Source organism: Pungitius pungitius, chromosome 4, assembly GCF_949316345.1.
Source record: "Pungitius pungitius chromosome 4, fPunPun2.1, whole genome shotgun sequence".
Classification (NCBI taxonomy): Eukaryota; Metazoa; Chordata; class Actinopteri; order Perciformes; family Gasterosteidae; genus Pungitius; species Pungitius pungitius.
Window position 1 is genome coordinate 8610051 of NC_084903.1, and position 16234 is coordinate 8626284.

The 16234-nt window shown below is 45.6% G+C and overlaps 1 protein-coding gene across 2 annotated transcripts; it reads right to left on the minus strand.

Annotated features, from left to right (window-relative positions):
- Positions 1–76: 76 nt before the first annotated feature.
- Positions 77–14793, minus strand: LOC119197765 (fibronectin). 2 transcript variants are annotated; one of them, XM_062561711.1, is made up of 39 exons: positions 14496–14793; positions 14217–14345; positions 13869–14006; positions 13537–13668; positions 13180–13317; positions 12951–13097; positions 12663–12845; positions 12320–12502; positions 11838–12014; positions 11583–11738; positions 11352–11480; positions 11100–11243; positions 9722–9843; positions 8742–8910; positions 8485–8661; positions 8118–8246; positions 7948–8037; positions 7671–7865; positions 6754–7032; positions 6379–6642; positions 6190–6284; positions 5929–6097; positions 5693–5779; positions 5314–5505; positions 4438–4716; positions 4044–4235; positions 3847–3936; positions 3173–3439; positions 2915–3031; positions 2662–2823; positions 2409–2564; positions 2195–2311; positions 1714–1983; positions 1437–1624; positions 1265–1352; positions 990–1169; positions 811–900; positions 443–631; positions 77–276 (listed from the first exon to the last, which is right to left on the minus strand). In XM_062561711.1, the coding sequence occupies exons 1-39, from the start codon at positions 14635–14637 to the stop codon at positions 92–94; spliced, it is 6336 nt and encodes a 2111-aa protein (XP_062417695.1). In that variant the 5' UTR covers positions 14638–14793; the 3' UTR covers positions 77–91. The 2 variants fall into 2 exon arrangements, with proteins under 2 accessions (XP_062417695.1, XP_062417696.1); XM_062561712.1 differs by lacking the exon at positions 4438–4716 and having other exon boundaries at positions 14496–14792.
- Positions 14794–16234: the final 1441 nt, after the last annotated feature.

Below are 16234 nucleotides of genomic sequence, written 5' to 3' on the forward strand. Positions count from 1 at the left end.
GGCTTCATTGTTGTTATAGGAGGACTAAGGCAGATCATTTTATAAAACCTCTGGGCTGTTGCAGCAAGGCATTTTGATTAAGATGAGCAGATTAAAGCTTCCATTTCAAGCCATAACTAGTTTCAAATGCATCACCTAGACCATCACATTTGGCAGTGTACAGAGGAGAAGTCTGAAAATACTCACGAGTCCTTATTCTGCCCACCAGAGGTGTGCTCCTCTGTGTGTTCTGGATGGCGATGATCTTGATGATGTACATGGTGGCTGGGCTCAGGCCTGAGGAGAGACAGAATATGCAGTCCAGTGAGTTGGTTGCAGCTGACTCATGAATAAGTGCAAAAGAAAGTTAAAATAAAATGTGCTGCAGCCAATTCAATTTCAAGTCCTTTAAAAAAATCTCTAGTGGCAAAATCGTTTTTAGGGGTAGTAGACAGGGGCCTACCAGTTATAGTGGCATAGTTTTGGCCGGCATGGGGTCGGGGGTTGAGCTCCTGTGGCTCCCCTCCTGACTCCTCGTAGGTGACGTAGTATCCTGTGATGTGTGTGGCAGGTGGCTGCCAGGTGAAGGAGATGGAGGTGGGGGTCAAAGATGAGAACTGGAGGTTGGTGGGAGCCTGGAGCACTGGTTTAGCTATGAAGAAAAACATCCTTATTTGATCATCTGATTGCTTGTTGGTTTGGGGCGTGCATCGAAGGGTTACAGTATTTATGTTAAATACTACGGCCGCATTTCTTGTGATGTAAGTTTCCATTATAAAGTGAGGAAGGTAGTTTGAAGCAAGTGGATCCGACAGAGGTGGATGCACTCACCTGTTGTAAAGCTGATGGGAAATGATTCACTCCTAGTGTTGCCCTTCAGAGTATACAGGTTAACAGAGTACGCTGTCCCGGGCTGCAGACCTTAGAAAACAAATCACATCTCAGATGCTAAACCTGTAAACCTGTTTCCATGTTTTTTAAGGTCTCTTGAGCAGGTCAGTCTACGGTACCTGTGAAGGTGTAGGTGGTTGTATCTCTTGGGATGGTCCTGCTCAGGGTTGGTTGCGAGCCACTGACGGGAGTGGCATCGATGAGGTAACCAGTGATGTCGTCTATCTTGGAGCGCCAGGTCAGCGTGAAAGAAGTATCCTTCAATTCAATGATGCGAACACGCCGAGGAGGACTAACCTCTGCATCGAGAGGTAGATAAAGGAAGGTAAACGGACATCAGACAGAGCAGTGCATAATAACTGGTGATGACTGGAAATATGTGTGTGCCAGTTACCCTCCAGCGTGGTTGTCTCTCCCTCCAGCGGTCTGCTGGTGACAGAGTTCTTCAGAGCATAGACATGTATCTCATAAGCAGTAGCCACCTGCAACATTCAGACAGACAGTTGATAGTCAATCACCGGCTGACAACAAATCCCTTTAAATACTGAGGAAGGAATTCTTGCTACCATGAGCCCTGGCACGACAACACGTGTGGTGTCCGGAGCAACGTTCATCTCTTTGGTGGGACCGTTGGTGTTCTTAGGGTTGACGACCACGCGGTAGCCCGACAGGCGGGCACTGGAGCCTCGCCATGACACGGTGAAGGTGGAAGGACCGACATCGGAGATCACCAGGCCGGTTGGAGCAGGGATCACTGAGACGGAAAATACACATTTAGAATCAAAGTCGGGGGACGTATCATTTGGCTCGTGAACGTGTTGAACCTTTTCTATGTATCTCTACCTGTGGCCTGGGTTCCCACCAAAGGTGTGCTGGGTCTGCTGCCGTGGAGAGCGATGACTTTGACAGTGTACTCTGTCCCAGGGAGGAGGTTTCTGAGGACCACGGTGTCCTGGTCCCCTCTGGGTGCTGGATGTAGCTCCCTCTCACTCTCCTCTGAGCTGGAGTATGTGACGCGGTATGATGTCACTGTGCCGTCAGGACTGTCCCAAGTGATGCGCATGGAGTTTGAGTCGATGTCAGTGAAGGTCAGGTCCTTGGGACGGTCCATAGCTGCAGAGTGGGGGGAGGAAAGGGGGATTTCCTGTCAGCTCTGAGCTGTTGTCTTAAAGAATGTACACTTGCATGGTATTTAAAAACGTCTTAAAGCGAGATGGACGTTTCAGAGGAGACTCAAGCCTCCAGAAGTGATCCAGCTGGGGAACGTTTCCCCAGCACTCCATCCTGATTATGAAGACAGGTTTCTGAACCGAGTCAAACTAACCAGTGAAAGCATTCTCCACCACGGGGGAGGAGGGTTGTCCATCGTTGCCCAGGGCGTAGACACTCACAACGTACTCAACAGTGGGCATCAGACCAGTGAATGTTATCTGAGTCTGATCTGTAACAGAGGAGCACAAAACGGGCGGATTAATCCAAAAAATGTATTAGATGACCTTTGTGAAATTAAGATGGCAACATTTGTTGGCTTGACTTACCAGGGGCCACCACTTCAGAGTAGGAGGGTCCCTGGCCATTTTTGGGGACACCTGTGATTCTGTAGCCTCTGATTGGTCCCTGAGCAGGAGACCAGCGAACAGTGATGGTGTTGTCACTCACATCAGTCAGTTTCATGCCAGTGGGGGGCTCGGTATCTAATAGACAGACGGACACGTAATGGGATTTAGATTTGGTTTAACCCCTCAATATATATTTTTTAACCAGGAAGAAGTTTTTTTCGCCTTGCTGTACCAGTCTTATGTGTGACGTAGACAGGGGTGTTGGAAGCAGGGCTGTCCCCTCTTCCGGTAACAGCATAGACGGTGATGGTGTAGTCGGTACCGGGATTAAGACCGGTGATTGTGGCGTAGGTCTGAGTGCCTGGGATGGTGAACTCCTGAGGAGCCTCCCCACCTAGGAGGAGAGTGAAGAAGAGCCGAGTCTAACATATTGTTGAGGTTAAGAGGAGGCTATTACTGCTGTGACTCAAGAAACATGTACATACTTGTGCCTCCATAGGTGATCCTGTAGTTCTTCACTGTGACAGAGGGGGCGTCCCAGCGAATGGTGATGCTGGACGGGGTGGATGATGTTACTTCCAAGTCAGTTGGAGCATCAGAGACTGGAGAGGATTAGAAAAACAAAGGAATAAAAACACTACTTTTATAAGGTTGAGTTTAAACCAATAATCAAGATCAATCTAATTAGTGTCACTAAGAGAAGACAAGGAGAGGTTGTAGTGGAAACCAGTATGGAAACTCACTTGTGGCCTGTGTGCCAGTCAAAGGCTGACTCTCCTGATTGTTGTTGACAGCATACACGTACACCAGATACTCTGTCTCTGGTGTCAGTCCGGTCAGAGTGTAGTGGTTCCTGGTTGGGGGCAGCCTCACGTCTCTTGCCAGGCCGCCGCTCGTCTTCTGGAAGTTGATGCGGTAGCCGGTGATGGCGGCGGTCGGAGCCAACCAGTGAATGATGAAGGAGTTGGTGCGAATTTCGGAAAAGTCCAAGCCAGTGGGGGAGTCCAGAGCTGCGGGTCGAGGTAGTAGAAGAGACACTTTAAATGGCCTGCAGTGATAATGACAATTACACCATCCAAGGGATTGGTGATTTGGAGCTGAATCACCAGAGCTAACACCGTGGATATATATTATAATATGCGTTCAATGGGCAAACAACTCAACCAACATTAGACTATAGTATGAAATGTCTATCAAATACAATTTCTAAACATTAAATATGTAGTCTAATGTGTAACCTACTTTTAAATTTCTTTGTATTGTTAAACACATTATTTCCTTCTGTTGGTTTTTGCATTATTGCATGTAAAGGATTCTTAATGCAGTGGTAATGCGCGTTGTTTTGGTCATCGAACTCGATATGTTTCAAAAGTGAAATGGTTGGCGAGAGTAGAAAATGGATATCTGTTATACTCACTTGTCCTCTGTGTCCCAGTGGCCGGCTCACTTGCTCGTTCACCGTACACACAAACGACACTTATACGGTACTCGGTGTTGGGCAGCAGGTCTGTTGGGAAAGAGGAAAGAGGGAGATACGTGTTCGGTTAGTATAAAACAACTCATTTTTTACTTCATTCTAACTTTCTTTCAGAACGTTTAAACATATCATCTTACTCTCCAGCACGAAGGTGTTGGTGGATCCACCGACATTAACCTCTTTGATGTCGTCGTCCGTGGCAACAGGGTGGTAACGGATGACAAACCGAGAGATGTCACTTGCCGTGGCAACATGAGGAACCGCCCATGTCACCCTAATGTGGTCCGGACCCACCCCTCTAAACTGCAGGTTGGTGGGAGCTGGAATAGCTGTAAGAATGAGTAGTCAACAGTTATAGCTGACACAGGTAAGAAGTTAAGTAAATGAAACAGATTTAACAATTGTAAATATACTGTCGTGTTGGAGTTTATTATGTCTGTTGATAAAGGGGCAGTTGATGTGACTTTCATTCATTCTCTCAGATCAAAACCCAAATCCCTCCCCACAAATGGAGTGAAAGAGTAAAATCACCAGCTTGTGTTTGCTTTGTGTGTGTGGTCGGCTGGCTTTCCCCCTCCCTTGTAACTGAGGAGATACCGATGTCATAGTCCACACCCGGCTCCAAACCACGTATCGTGTAATAACCAGCAGACGGTTGCACCATATCTTGAAAAATTGGCAAGCTCTCCCCCGACGTTACTACCGTTATCCGGTAACCAGTAATGGTAGCATAGGTCGGAGGGATCCAGCGCAGGCCAATGGTGGTGTCAGTAATGTCGACAAAGTCAATGTGACGTGGCGTGGGGATGTCTGAAAGGGTTAGGTCAGTTGGAAAAGTGCAAGCAAAATTAGAGAGACAGAAAAACCCAATAGCAAGTTAATTTGCAATTAAGCAGTCAGACATCCAGAGTTGAACAATAGCCATGCTAGATAGAAACAATTACAAATGACTGAAATCAGTGGACATTCACACTTTATGTTATATAGCATTATTTAATTAAACTGTTCAGTGCATGCTCAAATAATTGTATTCCATTCCCAATTGATAAACGTGTCCTCCATGCATGGTACCAATCATCATGTTAGTAATAGGTTACGGTCAATAAACAATGTATTTTTACAAAAGGGGTCGCTCATCGGAACAAACCCGCAGAATAGACCCCGACGACAGTTCCATGGTCTATTTTCACGAAAGGTCAGAGATGACTGTCTGTCTGTCAGGTTGCAGATTGTTATTATTCTGCTTCGTAGTGACCAGAAATCTATTAATGCAGCTTCATGAATGTATTCCAACTCGTTTTGTTTTGATGTATATGGAGGGCAAAGGTGATGAGGAATACAATGTGGGAACATTCCTTCAATGACAGTGAGTGAAATATTGGAGTGGGATCCAGTTGGACGTCTTACCTGGTGTGATAGTAGTGGACACAGGCACACTTTCCAAATGGCCCTTGTTGGTAAAGACACTGATGTTGTACTCGGCCCCCAGGTTCAGGTTCTCTAGCACACAAGATGTTTGATCTGCTTCGATAAACTCCTCCAGGGTGTTTCCTCGCTGGCCGTTGGTCGGCGTGCTTGTCACTCTGTAGCCCGTGATGCCTGCAGAGGGTGGGTGAACATGACAAATAAAGGAGGTTAAAGGTTCTTGCAATTGATGAGTGAAAACAAAATTCCGAGAAGACACATTTGTCCTGGTGGAAAAAAAATATGCTTCAAAGGCCAAGGTTTAACTTTTAGGCAAGATCCAATGAGTTGTGAGTCCATGGGGAGCACAGTCAATATTTACCTGGTGTTTTGGAAGCCGCCCAGTGGACAGTGAGCACTCCTGTGATAGTGTTGGACTCTACTCTGAGGTCAGTGGGAGGAGGGAGGGCTGCAAGGAAAGGAAAGAAGAATCATGACACAAGCTTGAGAAACTTGATTTAGGTGCAGTGACTTCTTGAACTCTCAAGAGCAGTGCAGCAGTATTAAATCAATCTGGTGGTATACTTATTTTGTAGCGAAAGCGAATTGGATACGCACAAGTGACAACGTTGCGTGTGATAGGGTTTCCACGGTTGCGTCCGTTGAAGATCGGCTGAACGCTGTAGGTGTACTGAGTCCCAGGAATGAGACCAGGAATAAGAATATGTCCAGAGTCAGAAGTATCTTCTCTGGGAGACTCTCCTTCTTGGCTGGGGAGCACAGACAGCTGGGAGAAGGAAGCAGAGCTCAGCATCCTGCAAACACACCTCAAATATACTTCAAGACAAGGCATTGAATTTAACAGATTTAGTTATCTACCTTGTAGCTGAACCTGCGAACAGGTATCCAAGTGATGATGATAGAGCTATCAGTGACCTCAGTGGTGATAGGAGGAGCATTTCCCATCTGGGGAGCTGGGACGAGTACAGAGTGAATAAAAGTCAAATAAATGTCATTGCAACTATTTACAATCCTCTCTGCAGACGCCTCGTGTATCTTAGTACTGACAGGTAGTAAAATATCTGGTGACGCCTTCGCTGAGCTCATTGTCGAGGTCTGAGTGCAGGACGGCCGTGTACTGCGTGTCTGGGCGTAAATTCCTCAAAGGGTACTGTGTGACCCTGCCGGGGATTCTCTTCTCGATGGGGTTGGAGCCCTCGATGCTCAGGAAGAGACGGTAGCCACTGACGACGGCACGGGGAGCCTCCCAGATGACCATGCCACTGTCGGGGCCAATGTCGGTGAAACGCACATCGGTGGGCGAATCGGGTTCTGGCGGAAGAAGAACAACAGTATACGTTAGTAGGGAGCCTTTCACTGTTTTAATCATTAATGTGATGTGAGTCTACTGCCGGCTCGCTTGTCTCGTTTGGCAATCCTTACTTGTAGACTTTTCTCCCACTAGCGGCTTGCTCTCCACTGCACCGTTGATGGCGTAGATGTAGAAGCGGTACTGTGTGCCCGGCTGCAAGTGTGTGATCTCAGCGTATGCGTTGTGTGATAACGGCAGCTGCAGGAGCCTCGTCTCAGTGCCGTCAGGACCAACGGGGGTGAAGTGCACCCTGTAGGTGGTCACCTCGTTGGGTGGACCAGTCCAGGTGATGGTCATCTTCATATCAGTAACCTGAAAGAACTGCAGGTCTGTGGGGGCTGGGACCTCCTCTGGGGACAGGAAGTGATAGATTGATTAACAAGGGACAGTCAGTCTTGAGATTCCATTTTACAGATACCAGTTTTCTGTTTTTGTGAGTCGGTCCTAGTTTTACAAAAAACTCCAACTGCAATATAATCTATAACCATCATTATGTCAATGTTGCAATCGTCTTGGTAAAAGACCATTAATGGGGTTTAACAATTTACAGATCTTAACAATACCCAGTGAGCTATAACAAAAACATGTGTGAGAAAACACAAGACACAAATCTGATTTTTTCCCTATCAAACAATATGTTTTGCCATGCCAGGCACAAGGAGAGATTCAGGCCTTGAAGTACAATTTAAGCCCAACTGAGGATTTATGTGTGTTCGTGCGCTTTTGTCTTAACAGGTGCTTTTTCCTGAGCCCACCATGAATTGAAGACAGTTCATTCAGGGGCCACAGACTAACAAAAAAACCCACTGGAACACTGAGAAGAAGATAAGAAGATATTATCATGGCATGGTTACAACCGTAACCGAGTATATTTTGACAAAGCACTGTTTTGACAAGCTCAGTCTTTCCCAAACACTGGAAAGCCCTTGAAGCTTCCTGGCCTTATAGGGAATTTTATCTGAGAGCGTAAACTTAAAGAAATATGCACCTGGTACAGGGGATCCGGCGGTGTTGACCTGTACAAAAACAGGCTCGCTCTCCTGCTCCTCCTCCACAGCGTAGATGCTGATGTTGTAAAGATGGCCGGGAAGAAGGTCGACAAGCGTCACTGATGTTTCTGAGTCTGGCAGGTTGAGCTCTGTGCTGCTGCCCTCCGCTGACGGCGTGTACACCACCCGGTAACCTGGCACACGCAATCCGAACAGTCACAAACCACATTGATTTCCACATTGAACAGCTGCGTTATGTGTAAACATGTTTCCTACCAGTGATAGGAGCCTGAGGCCTGGACCAGCTGATTCTGATAGAGGACTCTCCCACCTCATCGATAGCGTGCTGAGCAGGTGCGTCAGGAGCTGAAGAAAGGACATCAGTCAGGTCGCATATTCTTGTTCTCATCTCGTCTTATGAAAGGTGAGGGGTGGGGGGTTCCTACCTGTAGTCTGGGAGGTTGTCAAAATGAGGTTTGGTTGTCCTTGAACTGGGATCTCGTAGACGTTGACGTTGTATCTGCGTCCTGGCAGGAGGTCAGCGATGGTGACGGCGGTGGCTGTGCGAGGAACATCTAGAGAAGGGGAAAAGAAGTTAATACAAGTACCATTATATCTAATGAGTCAATCAATACCTTGATTTAGAATTACATATACCCAAGTAGGGGATTCTACCCATATTGCAAACTCATAATGGAATCAGTGGTGATCACAATAAACGGAAAAAGCACCCAATAAATCGCCCCATTTAGTCATTTTAATGTGACATTATGGAGGTATTTGGCAGTTCCGGTGATGGTCAAAGGATCTCACCCAGGACTTTCTGCTTGGCCCCGTCTTCACTGAGCTCGTACTCCACCCTGAAGCCAGAGATGGTAGAGGAGGCCGACGTCCATGACACAACGAAGCTGTTTGAGGTGATTTCTGTCACGGACTCAGAAGTGTCCGTCACCGCAACCGGCGAGGTTGTCTCTCCCTCCGATGTTTCCACTAAAAGCACAACATGTTGCTGTGAAAAACACCTTTAGATTTGTGTCATCAAAAGATTGCATTTACTCGGGTTGACTCACAGGAACCATGGTAAGTGGTGAAATCAAAACGTGTGATCTCACGGCGTCCGTAGCGAAGGATGCTGATCAGCTGACCCTCGTAAGTGATGCCTGGACGCAGCCCAGTGATGGTGTAGAGGTTGAGGTTGCCGGGAACGTTGACCTCCTTCCAGGGTGCGCGAGTATTTTTCTACCAGAAAGGGTAAGAAGATAAGAAGTTAATGTGTTCACGTTTTTTTTATAACATAAAGCATACATTGAAACAAAGATGACGTTTTTTTTGCTGCTGCTTCAAAGCTTAAGGGTGGACTGAACCATGGATTAAGTGTTCAGCAAAGTTTGAAAAGCAAAATTGACTTCACAAATCATGAAGGGTACGTTACATGATTTAAAGCTCCTGAATAGCTTCTAATAACCTCATAGTGATAGGATTTTCTAACCTTTCTTCTAAATCGTTGACGGTAAACATGAATCTTTATTATAACAAACCATTTGGACAGGACAGACAATAAAGTTTAAGGAAAATATGAGAATTCAGAAAATTAAGACTTTAAATATGTATATTTTGGACTGTTTTATGAGTATTTGCACTGGCTATGCGCTCTGTCGTTAAACTACAAAACCTCTCTGTAGGAAATTAGTTCTTTGCATGACTCTTCTGTCCAAAATACACAACGCCCATTTAGAGAAGTCTGTTTGATACAATTAAGTCTTTTAAACATTTAAAATACATCTAAAAATAGATGTATCAGAAAAAAAATCACAGAGAGGCCAACTTGTTCCTTGGAGTGTGTGTTTGTGTATGTAGACTGAAAAGGGCACTTCATGTTCCCTCTAATCACCATGTTTGTCCATGTTCAAGCTTCAGTCAACATTACCAGAAGCACGTCACTGTCTGTGCACGTTTACTGACGCCAGTCAGAACATTTTAAAAGAAACCATTTTTTAGGAACAAAAGTGGCTCAATAACGTTTCTAACCTGAACCGAAAGAGTGACTTACAATTCTCCATTTGAGGATGTACTGGGTGATTTGAACCGATGAGGGGGGGTTCCACTGAATGGGGTGGGAGTCTGGCTGTTTTCCTGCCTCTGTGATGATCACCTGGACAGGACGGTGGCCGTCTGAGCAGCAGGTATATGGAAGAGAGAGAGAGAGAGAGACACAGATGACAAAGCTCCTACTAGAGATGAGAAAAGACACATTATGACACGTTACCAGAGACATCTAATGTAACCGTGTTACCTGAGAGAGTGTGGGTGGAAGTTGGCTACTTTTTGGTGAGGTTCTGTCAGATCGTTTGATTGTTTTGGGTCAGGATTAAACCACCAGACGGTGCTAAACCAGCTCAAACACCCACTGACATTTTACCATCCAACCTAACACCGGGGCACTATATTCATCACAGTTCATCTAGCCTGCATATAGCTTTTCAGCCCCTGCTCTGCACACACCACTATCATGGGGAGATAAGTGATGCAACAGTAACGTTTGATTTAGGACACACACATTGGGTTGCAGTACAAAGTACTACATTAAGCAAATTTTACCCAACACTGGATGCAGGAAGGATAAAGAACGGCCCCTCCCCAATCTGGGCTTCTTTTTCCCGTCAGCAGGTCAGCGCTGAACTTACTACAAAGACCAAGGGGAGGAATGTGGTGATTGGCAGACTTAAAGTCAATAATGATGGGATGAAAGAGGGAAGGTGAGAGAAGGGAGGGTTAAAAAAGTACACCAAACTCAAATTAAGCTTCAATAGCTGTGACTGTGGAAAAGCTGCAAGAAAAGATTTAGAGGTGCAGGAGGAATTAACACCTTCTTAATTAAATGCTTAAATAATAGAAATGAATAATCCTATCTGATAAAATGCATGTCGTCTTGTAGTTTGCAGGGGTTAGGGTTCAAATCGCTTGCAAAGAACACTATATATTCCTATATATTTTTATTTCAGTAAATTCACACAATAAAAGGTTATGCTAAAAAAGTTCTTTGCTATTCCCATTTGGTTGAAATTGTATGCTGCTATCACAGAATTACTTTGATTCTGATAATCTTTAAGGGAAACTTCTAAATCCATTTTATCTGAATATCTGAAGAAGAAGTGTCAAGTAGTTCTATGATGGTTTGTGTACTTATGCTACCGTCATTGGTAAGGGCCGTCTGGGAAAGAAGGTGAAAGCCCTGCTAAATGTAAACACATGTGTATCACATCTGTGAGTTGTGTCTTGGATGGTAAGAAGTCTGATCTTTGACCCAAACTGGATAATTGGGTCTCTATTATATTTGTTCGTGTGTGACTCATTAAAACCCTTAAACCAGCCTTTTAAATATGGAGCATGTGGCGTTAAACTGACGGTGTTTGGAAGGCCCGCCTTACCTGGGTAGGTCTGCTGAGGTTCACACCTCATCTCTCCTATCCCGTTGCCGTAGCAATAACAGCGGTATTTGATGCCATGGAGGACTTTATCCCATGTCTCTCCAATCTGATAGAAAGCCCTGGTTTGTGGTTCCTGACACTGATCTATTAGTTAAACACAACAGATATTAGATGGGAAAAAGACAGGGTTGTATTGTCCAGACGAAAAAAGAATTTCAATTCAGCAGGTGAGATAATGTGCCGCGAACGTACCGATTGCGTCACACTTCCAGCGTCCGCGTCCCTGTCCATAGCAGGTGCAGTTCATCATGTAGCCCTCGTCGTGGCGCTTGTTGAATTCCTGGTTTACTTCATAGGACAAGCCATCAACAATACACTGATCTGGACATGGGTAAAAAACAGGGAGTGAAGTTAACACACCTTTATGCTTCAAGACAAATCAAACCGTTTATGCTCACGTCCACATGGAGTGAGCTCTCTGACCTAGCAGCTGTGAGTGAGCGACGCAGCTCCACTCCCCGCGGCCGTTGCCGATGCACGTGCACTCCATCGGGTGACCCATGACATCATGGCGTTTGTCCCACTTATCGCCCACACGGTGCATCACTCCATCGTTGGTGGTGCAAGACTCCTCGTGGGCTACGCAAAGAAAGATGGGAATGAATAAAACGGTACTGTGGCTGCACGAGGAGAAACAACAGCAAAGCAACACACACACACACACACACGGGCACTCACCGGCCATGGGGCAAAAGCCAAAGCGCTGCTCCGTGTCGTAGTCATGGGTGGTGCCACACCACCTCATGCTGTCACGGCGCCCATCAGAAGTGCAGTCGGTGTAGTTGCGGCCACTGTAGAGGAAGGGGAAGTGACACAGGCCGCCGTTGGAGTTGCCACCTCGTGTTGCCACAATGGCTGAAATAGAGATGGAGGAATGTTGGATGGGATGGACGACATTCGCACGTATTACATTTTTTTATTTAAAATGTAGAAATACCCAGAAATCTGATACATTAAGGGCAATATTAATTAACGTCAAAACATGAAGGAACCAGAAAATCAATTGGTATTAAATACAATAACATTGCAGGTTGTAAAGACTTTTTCAAGGTGAGATTTGGAGAGAGATGACAGTGACAGGCAAAAGCTATGTAATAAAAGCAGAGCATCAGCCAGATTGATCTAGAAACCGATGAAATGAAGCCCTGATTTTGTCTCACCGTTCTTCTCGGTACAGAAAGAGTACTGCTGGTCCCTCTCATAGTCTGAACCTGTAGCGCACCAGAGCTGCCCGTCCGTGCGCCCGTCCGAGGTGCAGGAGTAGTAAGTCTTTCCCATGAAGACGAACGGGAAAGTGCACGGCTGGCCGTCAGAGTTGCCCCCATACGTGAGCGTCCTGGACTCTGCGCGGACAGGAAAAGGGGAAAACAAGAACAGGGTTATATTAGTCGCACAAAGCAATATGCATCTAATGATGGTCTTTTTTGGCGATGAAGCCCAATCAGAAACACAACACACGACAGAGCTCATCGTCTTTATTCCTCCTCGTTGCTTTTTACTCACCCCACTCCTGGCAGCTGACTCCGTTGCCAAGACAGGTGCAGAGCATCTGCTTGCTGCCCTGGCTTCGGAACCAGCGCTGTCCATCGTAGTAGGTGGATCCAGAGTCCGTGCGGCACGTCCCCTCGATGGGGGGCTCCGGCAGCTGCTCAATCTGGGTGGGGCCCAACAAGACCGCACTTGTGGCTGCATGCCACCAAAACAGATCGAAAGGAGTTTGAGTGTCAGAGAAGCATGTTTTTTGGTTGTTGTTGGTAGAATTGAACTTGAGCGAGCGCTTTTATATCTCACTTCGGCCTGCGTTGTGTCTCTCACACTTCCACTCTCCACGGCCATTTCCTAAGCACTGACACTGCACAACGTGTCCACTTTTGTCCGTCTTCGTCCATGTGTCCCCAATACGGTGGGACTTCCTGGTGTCCTGGTCGTTGCAGCGGTCTGGTTGGGGAACAACAGTGGTCAGCAGCCGCTATTGAGGAAGGCCGAAGGGTGTGTTTGTGCGTTTTTCTACTTCTCTTACTCCTAGAGGTGCAAGTGATGCGTCCGTTTCCCTCTCCCAGACAGGTGCAGTCCAACATCATCCAGCCTTGGTACGGTTTCTCCCAGGTCTCCCCCACAACGTACGATGATGCAGCGTTGTTGTCATAGCAACTCTCCGCTGCAAAGTTAAGACAGGGGGATAAATGGCATCTCCAGTATGTCACGAGATAGCAAAATATCCAACATTAAATCACGGCGTCAGGATATTAAACCGAGGGAAAATCAACAGCTGTGGCATAAGATGCAAGGAGGAGAAATACAGGCTGTTTCAATTGCAATATTCCACATGTTTCCGCATTCCAGGGCCGAATGGAAAGTGTTTAAACGAGGTACTCACACACTGGTTTGCAGGTCCACTCTCCTTTGCCATTTCCAAGACACACACACTCCAGCATGTAGTCAGCCGTGTCATGAGGCCTCTGCCAAGTGTCCCCGATTTTATAAGACCTCAAACCTTCATGGCAACGATCTGTGGAGGAAAAAGTGAAAAAGAGGATAAAAGGATTGTTGCATTGGTTTGAAAAGATGTTATACTTTTACATGTTTACATTATGACAAATTAATTCAACTCCATCATTCAGATAGTATATTTAATCAGTAGCATACAGTTTTGTCAAATGTCCAACCTGAACAGCCCAACATCGATTTATGGCTTTTTACCCAACTCACTTGCAATGGTGCAGCTGATCTTGCTCCGACCGGAACCAATACAGGTGCAGTCCCACATCATCCCGTCCTTTGACCTCTCGTAGGTTTCACCGATCTGGTATGAGCGGTCATTGTGCCTGTCGTAACAGGACTCCTCCACTGAGAGAACAACACACAAGACATTAACGGTAAAGAGTTGTTCAGTAGATATTTGTACTGCTGCGTAAAGACGCACCGATGACAAGTCCTCAAGGAACCCAGGGCTGGTGCCTCAGTTACGATTTACTTGTTGGTATTGACACAACATTTCTGAAACAATCGGTGCTGAATTTGTATCTGTTGGAAGTGACATTTCTACTTTTCACTGACCTTCGGGTCTACTTTTACATGTGATCATGGCTGTTGCTCCATTGCAAGTGCACTGCAGTGTGCCACTTAGGTAGGGTTTCTCCCACCGCTCGTTCGGTCTGTATGAGCGACCGTTTTCCTCACAGCCAGCTGGAAGTCACACGTCACATACACACTGTTAAACACGTGGGGCGTAAAATGACCACTAACAACAATTAATCAAATGAATGCTAATTACATCTCATCTAATCTCAAATGGCTTTCTAAAGCATAACAATACAGTCTTTGGAAGTTACCGACCTGGAGACACGTCCTCGGCGTCATTGAGCTGAGGGAACACCTGATGCTGGCCGCTTTGTCTGCGGCTCTTCTTTGGTAAGCCGTGGACGGCGCTGCTTACGCACAGCGCGACCAGTAACCCCGTCAGTGCGCCACCAGGCATTTTGCGGGAAAATTCGGGTTTCAAGGTAGAGTGCAAAAAAAAGTTTTAGAAGAGAACTAAAGTTTTGCCTGGATGGGTCTAATTGCTGTCCCTTGCTCTCGAATCCCCGCTGCCACCGAGCAGCTGGAGCATCAGGCCGGGCAGAGGGGAGCGCGCTGGCTTTATACGCGCACGCACCCTGCAGCCCAGTGAGGGGGAGGGCTTGGACTGCAGCTTGGGATGACTCGTGCGAGTGAGAGCAAGTGTGACACTCGACACCTCACTTTCAAGATGGAGAGTCACATGACAAGAATAAACAGGAGTTTATGAAACTGAATGGGGATCTGAGTTCACACGGATCAGTTCAGGTGAGATGCGAACATGATGCGTCATACCCGAGTGAGAATTATAGATGTTACCATGACACTGTATCAGAGAATACCACATCTTTTCTGGGATTCTTTGGAATTTCTTTTCAAAATAACTCAATTGGCCATGTGACAATTGCCATAAAATCATTTGAAAATGCAAAAAAGACACAAAGATCTATTTTTATCATTGCCAATTTTGAAAAAAATCTCTCAATACCAAATATCTGGCGAATCCCAGTGCTCTGATTTAAACCCCCCCAAATGGTGATCAACTCTGGGATTTGTTCATGGGGAAACTCCGGACTGCATGCTTTCACAGTTTGGAAAAGAACATTCATCATTTTCCTGTTAGTAACTGACAACAGTTTTTCATTCATTTGCTCTATAAAAAATAAACAATATCGGATACCACCTTTACTGAAGGTGCTGTGCCTCAGCCAGTCTTACCTTAATGATATTTACCTCCTACATACGGCTCTCTAAACCCTGCTCTACATCCATCAGTGTTTCCTCTCTTCATTTGTCATCTGGCTTAGTGCTTTTTAAGCTTGTTTGCATTACTTTTCCAAGCAAAACCATAGTGTTCAGTTTTCATGTTGGAAAGTGTCTTTACCATTCTGAAACAAATTAGAAACTGATTTTGTTGCAAGTTAACCTTTATGCTTTGAAGACAATTGTGTTTTGAAAAACTACAACGTAGTGAATATGCAGTGTCAAAACCAAGACCATCCGGCACCTAAATGAATGCGTGCACTCCTGTGTGTAAGTTTGTGTGTAATTGTGTGTATCTATTAAAGACAGTAACAAGGAGAAAAGTATAATTCACCTATTTACGGATAATTCCAGATATCTGTGATATCACATGATATGCTAATTACCTTTCAATTAACCAGCAGCATGTTTTTTGTTCATGTTTTAACATGGTTTACGTCTTATGAGTGAAAACAACATTCTGTGGCTTAACTGTCATCATACAACATGTGTGATATTGGCTTGCTCTTTGTTATGTACCCATCAAAGGTCTGTGTGTTAGGCTTTCTCACCATGAGAACTCAATCGGAGACCAAGTTGCAAAAAACACAAACAAATTTATTTTCTCCAAACCAGGACTCCAAAAGATGGCAAAAACAGCCTTCAAAAAGGGCAAAAACCAAGGGAATCAAAATTCAGACAAATCTTTCTTTCAGGCATATCCTCACACACTGAATATCAATCTGTCAGGAGACAACAGAAAGACATGCGTATAT